Source organism: Palaemon carinicauda, chromosome 10 (genome assembly GCF_036898095.1).
Source record: "Palaemon carinicauda isolate YSFRI2023 chromosome 10, ASM3689809v2, whole genome shotgun sequence".
NCBI classification, from domain to species: domain Eukaryota; kingdom Metazoa; phylum Arthropoda; class Malacostraca; order Decapoda; family Palaemonidae; genus Palaemon; species Palaemon carinicauda.
The window spans coordinates 117,665,202-117,677,968 of NC_090734.1; the positions used below are offsets into that span (position 1 = coordinate 117,665,202).

General features: G+C 43.7%; 1 protein-coding gene across 2 annotated transcripts in view; it reads right to left on the minus strand.

Annotated features, from left to right (window-relative positions):
- Nucleotides 1-1,350: 1,350 nt before the first annotated feature.
- SamDC (S-adenosylmethionine decarboxylase) overlaps nt 1,351-12,767 on the minus strand; it is an 82,303-nt gene continuing 70,886 nt past the window's right edge. For both annotated transcript variants that reach the window (XM_068381746.1, XM_068381747.1), the window contains exons 8-9: nt 11,163-11,318; nt 1,351-1,827 (exon numbers count right to left, since the gene is read on the minus strand). In XM_068381746.1, the coding sequence (XP_068237847.1) occupies nt 1,687-1,827; nt 11,163-11,318 (297 nt within the window). In that variant the 3' untranslated portion in view covers nt 1,351-1,686. The remainder of the gene's footprint in view (nt 1,828-11,162; nt 11,319-12,767) is intronic.

Genomic DNA, 12,767 nt, shown 5'->3' on the forward strand with positions numbered 1-12,767 from the left:
AATTAAAATTCTTATATTTGGAGGGGTGCAATCAAATACAATTTATACGTCACACAAAACTTTACCGTGTTTTGTGATGAACATGAAAGGATATGTGTACTGTGAATATAGGATACTATATAGATCATAAAAAAGGCTACTTTTAAGAATGAATGATACAAAAGTGAAATTCCTTTTATCAAACTCTATGAAGTCTGATTATAAAACATGATATTACTGTACTTTACTGTATATTGCTAAGCAGCCATAAGAATTGTTTAACATGAATAAGATTCTGCATGTTAAATGTAACCGAATAGATTACTTTAAACAAAAGCGGGTACAAATAAAAATAGTTTACATAACCCTGACAAAAGTAAAAATTCAGTTGAGAATGAAAGTGAATATCAAAGTAAGCAATACATGAAAAAATAGCTGGTAAAATTCTCTTTTTTTACTTGGGAACAAAAAATCATACCAGAGTGGAACACTGAGAGGAAGATCCTGACAAAGACCAAATAATAATTCATGAAAATATTTTCCTCTCTGATTTATTGTCTGGTACTCTTGTCTGGAAAAAAAACTGAAAATCAAACACATGTACCTTGAGAGGCAACTTGTGACAGAAATCAATCTTTTCAATGTAGCTTTTATTCAAACTTTTCCATTTGATATTTTTATATTTAGGAGATTAAAAATTCTTTCTACAATCAAGGATTAAATTTTCCATGACTCAAAATGTGTACTTTCTAGCAAAATCATCCTTTTGAAAATATCTAAAAATTAAATTTCATGCTTTTTATAATATGAGAAATGAGTAATATGAGAGGATTATGGTCTTTAATTCATAATGATGGCACAGCAAACCTACACCCATTTAAATTGATTTCTGATGATGTCCTAACAACAATTTATTCAAACCTCATACTACATCTATTCAATTCTTTGTTGACTTTCCTAAAGTCATGCCATAATAACTACCTCTGCTTCTCCACCAAGGCAAAGATATCATTTTCAACTTTCAGGTTTAACCTGCAGGTGCAAGGGCACTTCTGCAATAATGTGGATCAACTTCACCTTGTCATGCATCCATAGCACTGACAACGGTTACTGCCCACGTACTTCTGAGGGCAACAACTACCCTGCTTGCTAACAAGTGAGTAGGTCACCACATGCTTTAGATTTTTCCAATCACATCAAGTTTCCAGTAGGGCCATCTCAGGAATACGCATCCCGCCACCAGAGAAACACTCTACTCAGATGGCAGGATGCCCTTGGCCTTGAGACCGCATAGCGATGACGATAGTCAAAATCTACACAAACAAGAAAATATTGACACCTGACAAATGGAAATTTGCAGGAAACAACAACACAGGTTAAATACCTGAACATGGAAAAGCTGATGACGAGATGTTGGTCAGGATATCCCGCTAGTTCCTGTGTTACTCCTATTCTAATGACAAGAGGAAAAACTACCCTAAGAAAGAAAATTTGAAACATGTATTGGAGCAGTTGGCATCCTCTTGACGACTTAAAGTATCGGTACGAGTCTTGTCTGATTTCCACATTCCAGCCAGTTGAATCTAAGCTTAATTCTTTTACATTAGAATTAAATTTCCGAAAGAGGTGAGCAGCTCTGCAGCCTCTGTTTGAAATCCTGTAGAACGTCGAGAGGGTCTCAATCTGCCCACCTTGTAGGACGATTCCCTAACTTGGGAATCGGTTGTAAAGGGCATAAGTCAGGTCATATCCCTGAAGACGGCAGATCTGGATGTCCTCAACATCATAATCAGAATACTGTGGAACACTGCAATTGTCATCTTCAATGCCAAAGTTGGCACCATTCTCCTTAAAAGACAGGAAAAAAAGTTCATTTTAAAATGGAACATCATATTAATGTAAGCTACAGGTAAATAAAAATAATAAATGCATATTATACATGAAATATCCAATAATCATTAACAGCTCTTAACTAAATTGTGATGGCTAATGTTGGAAAGAAATTACAGTATCTGATGTAATTCACCTCAAAACAGGTAGCCAGTGCTTCTGAAATATTTTAAGTTTAAAATATCAACATTCGAAAAGAACAGTATACTATACAGTACAGAAAAAATTCAAAGAAATTTATAAATATGACAGCCAGCTAATGCTTAATATCTAGCAATATTTACAATACAGTAATGCCTCAAGATACGAAATTGGTACCATAGTGGCTTTCGTTTCATGAAAATTTTGTATCGTGGGTGGCGTTTTACAGGTAAATAGCGTAATCAGTTCCAAGCCCTACAAATCACCTCATGAAATTTTATAAGAATGATAAAAATGTTCTAAATACATGGAATACAACCATTTGGATCACTCAATATATAAACTTACTGTTAATACTGTACCTACAGTACAGTAATGCAATAATAAATGGAAAATAAAGTAGCAAAAAATGTTATTTTTATTAATAAAATAAATTTTTGAATATACTTACCCGATAATCATGTAGCTGTCAACTCCGTTGCCCGACAGAATTCTATGGAGGGATACGCCAGCTATCACAATACTAGAAGGGGGTGTACTTACCAGCGCCACCTGTGGCCAGGTACTCAATCATTTGTTGTTGACACCTCCTCAATTATTCCTCGGTCCACTGGTTCTCTCTGGGGAGGAAAGGGAGGGTCGATTAAATCATGATTATCGGGTAAGTATATTCAAAAATTTATTTTATTAATAAAAATAACATTTTTCAATATTAAACTTACCCGATAATCATGTAGCTGATTCACACCCAGGGAGGTGGGTGAAAACCAGTGTACATGATTAAAGGATAGCTAAGTATCCCAAATTTCATATAACAGTTATCTCAAATAACAATGAAATAATAAGTACCTGGTAAGGAAGTCGAATAGAACCGTTACTCTGCCTTTTATTTAAAGTTCGTCTTCCTTACTGAGCGCAGCGTTCCTCTTGGAGGCTGAATCAACCCAAAGGTGCCAAAGTACAAGGGGTTGCAACCCTACTAAAGGACCTCTACCAAACCTTTAACCCAGGCGCTTCTCAAGAATGAATAGACCACCCGCCAAATCCAAGGATGCGGAAGGCTTCTTAGCCTACCGTAACAACCATAAAAACAACAATAAAAGTATTCAAGAGAAAGGTTAAAAAGGTTATGGGATTATGGGAATGTAGTGGCTGAGCCCTCACCTACTACTGCACTCGCTGCTACGAATGGTCCCAGGGTGTAGCAGTTCTCGTAAAGAGACTGGACATCTTTCAGATAAAATGATGCAAACACTGACTTGCTCCTCCAATAGGTTGCATCCATAATGCTCTGCAGAGAACGGTTTTTATTAAAGGCCAACGAAGTAGCTACAGCTCTTACTTCGTGGGTCCTTACCTTCAGCAATGCAAGGTCTTCCTCCTTTAAGTGAGAATGTGCTTCTCTGATCAGAAGCCTAATATAGTACGAAAGCCCATTCTTGGACATGGGTCTCGAGGGTTTCTTGATGGCACACCATAAGGCTTCTGACTGTCCTCGAATAGGTTTAGACCTCTTCAGATAATATTTGAGAGCTCTGACAGGGCAAAGAACTCTCTCTAGTTCGTTACCTACCATGTTGGAGAGGCTAGGTATTTCGAACGATCTAGGCCAAGGACGTGAAGGAAGCTCGTTCTTTGCTAGGAATCCAAGCTGAAAAGAACATGTAGCTGATTCGGTTGTGAAACCAATGTTCTTGCTGAAGGCATGAACCTCACTGACTCTCTTAGCTGTTGCAAGGCAAACGAGAAAAGCAGTCTTGAGGGTAAGATCCTTGAAGGAAGCTGACTGGAGAGGTTCGAACCTAGATGTCATAAGGAACCTTAAGACTACGTCCAGATTCCAGCCTGGAGTGGAAAGACGACGTTCTTTAGACGTCTCAAAGGACTTGAGAATGTCTTGAAGGTCCTTGTTGGAAGACAGGTCCAAACCCCTGTGGCGGAGGACTGAGGCCAACATGCTCCTATACCCTTTAATCGTAGATGTTGAAAGGGATCTCTCATTCCTAAGATGAAGAAGGAAGTCAGCTATTTGGATCACAGAGGTATTGGTAGAGGATATTGAATTGGCTCTACACCAGCTTCGGAAGACCTCCCACTTAGACTGGTAGACTCTACGAGTGGAAATTCTTCTAGCTCTGGCAATCGCACTGGCTGCCTCCTTCGAAAAGCCTCTAGCTCTAGCGAATCTTTCGACAGTCTGAAGGCAGTCAGTCGAAGAGCGTGGAGGTTTGGGTGCAACCTGTCTACGTGTGGTTGACGTAGAAGGTCCACTCTTAGAGGTAGAGTCCTGGGGAAGTCGACTAGCCATTGACGTACCTCTGTGTACCATTCTCTTGCAGGCCAAAGGGGAGCAACCAGCGTCAGCCGTGTCCCTTCGTGCGAGACGAATTTCTGCAGAACTTTGTTTATAATCTTGAACGGAGGGAATGCGTACAGGTCGAGATGGGACCAGTTCAGAAGAAAAGCATCTACATGAACCGCTGCAGGGTCTGGAACAGGGGAACAATAAAGCGGAAGTCTCTTGGTGATGGAGGTGGCAAACAGGTCTATGGTAGGTTGACCCCACAACGTCCAAAGTCTGTTGCACACACTCTTGTGGAGGGTCCATTCCGTGGGAATGACCTGATTCCTTCTGCTGAGGCGATCCGCTGAAACATTCATATCGCCCTGGATGAACCTCGTGACCAGTGTGAGGTTTAGACCTCTTGACCAAATGAGGAGGTCCCTTGCGATCTCGTAAAGGCTCCTCGAATGGGTCCCTCCTTGCTTGGAGATGTAAGCCAAGGCTGTGGTGTTGTCTGAATTCACCTCCACCACTTTGCCTAGCAGGAGGGACTTGAAGTTCAACAGGGCAAGATGGACTGCTAACAGTTCCTTGCAGTTGATGTGGAGTAATCCTTGTTCCTTGTTCCATACTCCTGAGCATTCCCGTCCGTCCAAGGTCGCACCCCAGCCCGAGTCCGATGCATCCGAGAAGAGATGAAGATGGGGGGTCTGGATGGCCAATGATAGACCCTCCTTGAGAAGAAGATTGTGCTTCCACCACCGGAGAGTGGTCTTCATCTCTTGGTTGATAGGGATAGAGACTGCTTCTAGAGTCGAGCCCTTGTCCCAATGAGCTGCAAGATGGAATTGAAGAGGGCGGAGGTGGAGTCTCCCTAGCTCGACAAACAGGGCCAGAGATGAGAGGGTCCCTGTGAGACTCATCCACTGTCTCACTGAGCAATTGCTCCTCTTCAGCATGCTCATGATGCACTGTAGGGCTTGGTTTATCCTGGGGGCCGAAGGAAAAGCCCGAAAATCCCGACTCTGAATCTCCATTCCCAGGTACACAATGGATTGGGAGGGAATGAGTTGAGATTTCTCTATATTGACTAATAGACCTAGGTCTCTGATTAGATCTAAAGTCCAAGAGAGGTTCTCCAGACAACGACGACTCGTGGAGGCTCTCAACAGCCAGTCGTCTAGGTAGAGGGAGGCTCTGATGTTCGATAAGTGCAGGAATTTCGCTACATTCCTCATCAGATGAGTAAAGACCATAGGAGCTGTGCTTAGGCCAAAACACAGGGCTTGGAACTGATAGACAACCTTTCCGAAAACGAATCTCAGGAAAGGTTGGGAGTCTGGATGAATGGGAACGTGAAAGTATGCATCTTTCAAGTCCAACGAGACCATCCAGTCCTCCTGTCTGACCGCTGCTAAGACCGACTTGGTCGTCTCCATTGTGAACGTCTGCTTGGTGACATACTCGTTGAGAGAGCTGACGTCCAGCACCGGTCTCCAACCTCCTGTCTTTTTGGCCACAAGAAAGAGACGGTTGTAGAAGCCCGGGGATTGATGGTCCCGGACTATAACCACTGCCTTCTTCTGCACAAGTAGCGACACCTCCTGTTGCAATGCTAGCCTCTTGTCCTCTTCTTTGTAGTTGGGAGAGAGGTTGATGGGCGATGTGGTCAGAGGCGGTTTGAGGCAGAATGGAATCCTGTAACCGTACCTCAGCCAACTGACAGACTGTGCGTCTGCACCTCTCTTCTCCCAGGCTTGCCAGAAGATCTTGAGCCTGGCTCCTACTGTTGTCTGGAGAATCTGAGAGTCAGTGCTTTCCCTTAGATGTCCTGGGTCCTTTCTTAGACTTGCCCCTGTGAGAGTCTGGACGGGAGCTTCCTCGGCTGGGGGCTCTACCACGAAAGGGCGGTATGAACCTAGTGGCCGGGGTATCAGCCACTGGAGAGCGATAAGTCTTGGGGACAGAGGTGGTAACCTTAGACTTACGAGCCGATGAGGCTACAAGATCGTGCGTGTCCTTCTGTATCAGGGCAGCCGACAAGTCCTTAACTAGCTCCTCGGGAAAGAGGAACTTTGAGAGTGGAGCAAAAAGGAGCTGTGACCGCTGGCACGGTGTAATGCTGGCTGAGAGGAAGGTACACAGTTGTTCCCTTTTCTTCAACACCCCTGATACAAATAACGACGCTAGCTCACCCGATCCATCCCTGATGGCCTTATCCATGCAGGACATAATTAACAAGGCAGAGTCTTTGTCCGCAGGAGATGTTTTCTTGCTGAGGGCTCCCAGGCACCAGTCGAGAAAGTTGAACATTTCGAAAGCTCTGAACAACCCTTTCAGAAGATGATCCAGGTCTGAGAAGGTCCAACAAACCTTCGAGCGTCTCATCGCAGTCCTCCTAGGTGAGTCCACCAGACTTGAGAAGTCAGCCTGGGCAGAGGCAGGAACTCCCAAGCCTGGTGCTTCCCCTGTGGCATACCAAACGCAACCTTTCGATGCGAGCTTCGTTGGAGGGAACATGAAGGAAGTCTTGCCCAGGTGTTGTTTAGACTGAAGCCACTCCCCTAAGGTCCTTAAGGCCCTCTTGGAGGATCTAGCTAGGACAAGCTTAGTATAGCTCGACTTAGCTTGTTGCACGCCTAGCGAAAACTCAGATGGAGGAGAGCGGGGAACAGCAGAGACGAAGTGGTCAGGGTAAAGCTCCCTGAGTAGAGCCAAGACCTTTCTAAAATCAACAGACAATGGAGAAAGCTTAGACTCCTCCACGTCTGATGAGGGATCAAGATGTGCCTCCTCATCATCCGACACTTCATCAGCAGAAGGTAGCGAAGCAAAAGGACCAGAATGCTGAACCGCAGAGTCAGAACGGGAAGGAACAACAACAGAGGTTTCCTCAACTTGAGGGAAAACCTGAGGTTCAGACTGCATAGGCTGAACAACAGTCGGAGCAGAAGGCAGGTGCAAGGGTGAAGGAGGTTGACTCCTAGCAAGAGTTGCACCCAAGGATTGCACCAGCTGAGCGGAGGACGGAGGCGGAGTAGTCCGTTCCTGTTCCTGAGAGATGAGTGGAGCATGAGAAGGTTGAGGCTGCGCAGAACAAGGTAAAGTTCTAGCAAGCTGAGGCTCCTGAGGCGCAAGTGCATGGTGTAGATGAGCTTGCCTAGATGAGGGTTGAACTCGGTGCAGCGCTGGTTGAGCAGACAGACTCACGGAGGGGAGAGGTTGTTGTACCCCAACCGAGAGTTGCACCACTGGTGGAGCAGCAAGGGGAGGAGGAGGAAGAGTGTAACTCTCCTGATCCCAAAGCAAGGGTTGCCTTAAAGAAGGCTGAGGCTGAACAACACTGTGAACAGCAAACTCCGAAAGTGGTTCAACATCGTACGCCTGGCAGATGGTGCTGCGACCAGGCGGAGCAGGTGCAGGCTGGGCGAGCACAGGCGGAGCAGGTGCAGGCTGGGCGAGCACAGGTGCAGCGAGAACAGGTGGAGGGAGTGCAGGAGGTGCAACACTCTCAGCCCGACACTCACGCATCAAGTCCGAAAGCTGAACTTGCATGGACTGAAGCAGGGTCCACTTGGGGTCGGCAGAAACAATAACAGACTGAGGTAAAGTCACAGTCGGGGTCTGTATAGGCAGAACCTTACTCCTCTTGGGCGGAGTACAGTCGACCGATGACAGAGGCGAGTCGGAGCTGAGCCAATGACTGCAACCTGGCTGAGCACTCGCTGACTGAACTCTACGTTTAAGCGGTCTCGAGACCTGAGACCAACGTTTCTTCCCTGCATGAAGATCAGCGGACGAGAAGACGGGCTCAATCGTCTGCAGGTGGGAGTGACGGTCTAAGGAAGACACGCCCGCAACCACCGAGGATAATTCTGTGCGCCTAACAAGGCCTGTCGAACCCTTAAGCCCTTCGACATTGCTTCTCCCCTGGGCATGGGAGCTTGCAAGAGGTCCCGGACTGGGAGGACGACTGGCTCGCACAGAAAAATCCTCACGCACCACACTGGCACCACTAGCACTTGGCACTGCACAGACACTAGCACTCGTCACAGCACTGGCACTATTTTCACCCACTGCACTCTTGACCTTCAGTTCTTTAACCTCGGCCATCAGAGACTTATGGTCACTTACCACTGATTCTACTTTATCTCCTAAAGCCTGAATAGCACGCAAAACAGTTGACATATCAGGCGGAGGGCACACAGTAGGTTCGGGGGTAGCCACTACAGGGGTAGGAAAAGGTAGGGGATCATGAGGTGAGGAAAACATAGAAGAGTGAGAAGAACTTCTCCTAACTCTAGTTCTCTCTAACTTGGATGAATATTTTAAAAGACGTACAAATTCCAATTCCGAAAGTCCGGCGCACTCCTCACACCGATTTTCTAATAGACAGGGCCTGTCCCTACAGTCAGAACAAGCGGTGTGAGGATCTACCGAGACCTTCGGAATACGCCTATTGCAAGACCTACATCGTCTATGGGAGGGAGCTTGCGAAACGTCAGACATCTTGTTTCAAAGAGTAAGTCAAAGGGTGATCCAAAAACAAGCAAAAATTCATTAACCGTTAATCAGAGTTTATATAAAAGCTAACTAGCTAATATAAAAAGGATTCCAGTATGCGACAGCCGTTAATCTAAGAGAATACTTCACCAAATATCCATGAATAAACTCGAAGACCATGAGCGTATCCCAGAACGTCTAGCCGGAAGCACGACAGAGGAATAATTGAGGAGGTGTCAACAACAAATGATTGAGTACCTGGCCACAGGTGGCGCTGGTAAGTACACCCCCTTCTAGTATTGTGATAGCTGGCGTATCCCTCCATAGAATTCTGTCGGGCAACGGAGTTGACAGCTACATGATTATCGGGTAAGTTTAATATTGAAAATGTGGAATTTTATTTGGAGTGAGGCGATGTCCAAAAGCAACAGTGGCTGGGCAGTTAGAGGAGGAGGACAAATGGCAGACACATTAACAAGTGGCAGAAAATGTGAATACTAAAAAAACATATTATGAACAGTAATAAATGGCAAAAAACATTAACACTTAACTTTATGAGAAACTTAAAAGTTAAATTTTTTTTTTCTATTTTCTAATTTTTTTATTTTACAGTTTGTATTTTTTAAATTTACACTATGTACACTATTCATTTTCTTCACTTCCACGTTTCTGTTTTTTTGCATCACTTCGTTTCTTCAATGGGTGCTACAAAAGACCTCTATAAAAAATAACAATCCAAGGAAGCTTGTTTCTGCCTGCTTCTTAAAATATTTCAGGAACTGACTCGGGCAAACGTCATTTATGTATTCAAGATTATGACCTGTGATAACTTTTTCTGGGTGTTTCTTTTCTACAAGAGCTGCTCTCTTATGGTAACCAACTAGACCATCCTTAATTTCTGCCGTTGTCAGAGGGTCCTCCTCCTCCTCCTCGCCACTAGAGAACTGTCCCTGAACGACGTTCACTTGCATGGCTTCCAACTCCTCCAGGTCATCTATCGTAAGCTCATTTTGGTGCTCCTCGAGAAGCTCATTGATGTCGTCCTCATCGACTTCCAGACCCATGCCAGTCCCGAGTCTAATGATCTTGCCAACCTCAGGTTGCACAACAGGCTCAGGATTGTCAAGTGATTTGGCTTTGCCTTGGCGTACGTCCAATCCCTTGAAGTCTCATGCGGAAACGGCATCAGGCCACATCTTCCACGAAGAATTGAAGGTGAGCTTTGAAACATCCCGCCAAGCTTGATCTATGATTCGAAGGCACATCACAACATAGAAATGTTCCTTCCAAAATTCACGCAGGGTAAGGTGATTTCAAAACATCACTTAAAGAGATATTTTGTGTAAAGGTTCTTAAAGTTCAAAATCAATTGCTGGTCGATGGGCTAGAGGAGAGGGGTGGTGTTAGGCAGGGAGATAGAGAACCTTGATGAAGGAAAACTCCAGAAGGATATCTTCCTCGAGTCCTGGAAGGTGAGCAGGATTATTGTCCAACACCAGCAGGCATTCCAACACCAGCAGGCATTTCAGAGGGAGGCAATTCTCTTCCAAATACTTTTAGAAAGTTGAGCCGAAACAAACATTTACCCACTCGGTGGACAAGTCTTGCTACCCAGGATTAGGCATTAGCCCTCCACATCACTGGAAGCTTCTCCTTAATCACTTTGCAGGTCTTAAAGGCTCGAGGAGTCTAAGAGTGATACACCAGCAGGGGCCTCACCTTACAATCCCCACTGGCATTTGCACAAAATGCAAGGGTAAGCCTGTCCTTCATAGGTTTATGCCCGGGTAGCTTCTTCTCTTCCGCCGTAATGTACATTCGATGAGGCAGTTTTGTCAAAGTTCAAAACTTGCTGGGAACTGTAGCCTTCCTGGAGAGTCAACTTGTCGAACATCTTAACAAAGGTTTCGGCTGCTTTTGTGTCCATTAAAAACATCTTCTTTCTCTGCACATCAGCAACTTCCTTGAGACCCATGGCTAATACACTAACGTAATATCGCAACACGGATACACTACAATAGTCACAAAAACAAAATCACAAAGTTAACGCGTACTATAGCGCTGCCGAAATGAATTGGCCGAGGAACGCCAATGCGTAGAGGCATGATGGGATACATTACAGTAGATGCTGACCAATAGGAGAGCAGGATCTTATGGCAGTAACTAACAGCTGGCAGCGCGCGAATTTTAAAATCAGTCTCTTACCGTGGCTCGTTTCGTATCATGGAAAATGTTTCGTGTTATGAGACGGAAAAATCTTTGCATCTCGTTTCGCATCATGGGAATATCGTATGGAGAAGCTTTCGTATCAAGAAGTATTACTGTACTTGAATCAACTATGGAAAAAATTTATTTTAGGACTTACCACACTGCTGAAGAAAGTCAAGACAAATTGCTTTGGACCGAATGTGGCAATGACACGGGAAATAAGGTCTTTGTAGGATTTCTGGGGTACATTGGTTTCAAATGAAACATAGGAGAATTCAGGCTCTGGTGTGATGTGAATAGTCATATACCCACCCTGCAAAGAGAACAAATCATACTCTCACTATGAGATAGACAAGATTTCCATAAAATTAAGTACACAAATCATGGATACAGGTTTTAGCAAATACAAAATATTTGTTTATGCCTCTGAAAATGTATGAATTCTAATATAAATGTAATTTCATTTAATTGCTGATTACTGTAGACCCATTAATTCTTTATTTCGAACACCTAAAGTATTCGTATAGCAAGAATCAATCCTATAACAATATACAGTACTAAGTTTCCAAGTTTTTTGTTACAGACTCGAAAGTCATTCTTTTCTCTGAAACTTCATTACAGTATTAAAACACTACTAACCCCATTACACATTTGGTTACCAATTATTTACCATTCATGTTTTGTTATACTAATGCAAATTTACAAGAAATTCAGATACAGTATATATACTTGAAGCAAGTTTGTAGCGTCCTCTTAAATTTATTAATTCAGTTAATAACATTCCATTATACAGTACAGTACAGATAGTTGATACATTGTTGAATATTTCTCATATTGAGGCACTGTACATACTAGGTGTACCTTATGTTGCACAATATGCAGTAGTGTACTAAATATTTTTTGTTCAGATCCCTTTGCATTAAATTCTATATTGTAGTTTATGTCTGTTCCCTGTGGCTTATTCCAATGTAACTGATAAAGACTTTTCAAAGTAATTTGTATTTTACCTAACTATACAAACCCCGAGTCCTTTAAGAGGAATATGCTTTCAACAAAGCTGGATACGGCTGGTAAAACCTATAACGAGGTGACAGTAGTTAGCTGGAGGGGGGCGGATAAGCCACACCCATTCAAAAGGCCACCGAGTTCCCACTTTGCCTTTAAACCTAAGACTTGCAGGGTGGCTGGAGTTAGGAAAAATCCAAATTACTTGAAGAATTTGCAAGTTGTGCCTACACAAATACAAACTTTCATTCTTTAACTAGACTTATCCTTAGGACTTAAGTCCTGTACAGGAGTGACTGTGATGACTCCTGTCAATCTCCTAGTGACCTGGGCATGAAAATGAGACCAGTGTTAAGCTGAATTACTACCAGAGACTGGTAGACACTCAAGGTAGGATCCATGTCCTTGTGCTGATTATGTTTGAATGTATGGTCATTTACGAAAAATAAGTGCATACATTTGCCCATCCTCCAGCTCGTCTGGGAGCACGAGGGAGAGACCTCTAAATAAAACATGTCTTGTTAAGAAAGTTGTTCAATCAAGCGTCTTATCTGCACATAGCGTCAACGGAGTTCAAAAAATAACGTATTGACTGCTGCAACCCAATGGAATGGGAAGAAAGAATGAGTAAGAAGAGCCAGTCAGTTTTGCCTCTCATTTTAGACTTACATTATGACTGCTTTCTCAGACAAAAAGTTTCCTTTCCTGTGAAGATAGGTTTTCTACAAAATCGGCTAAGAAACTATCATCATGCCAA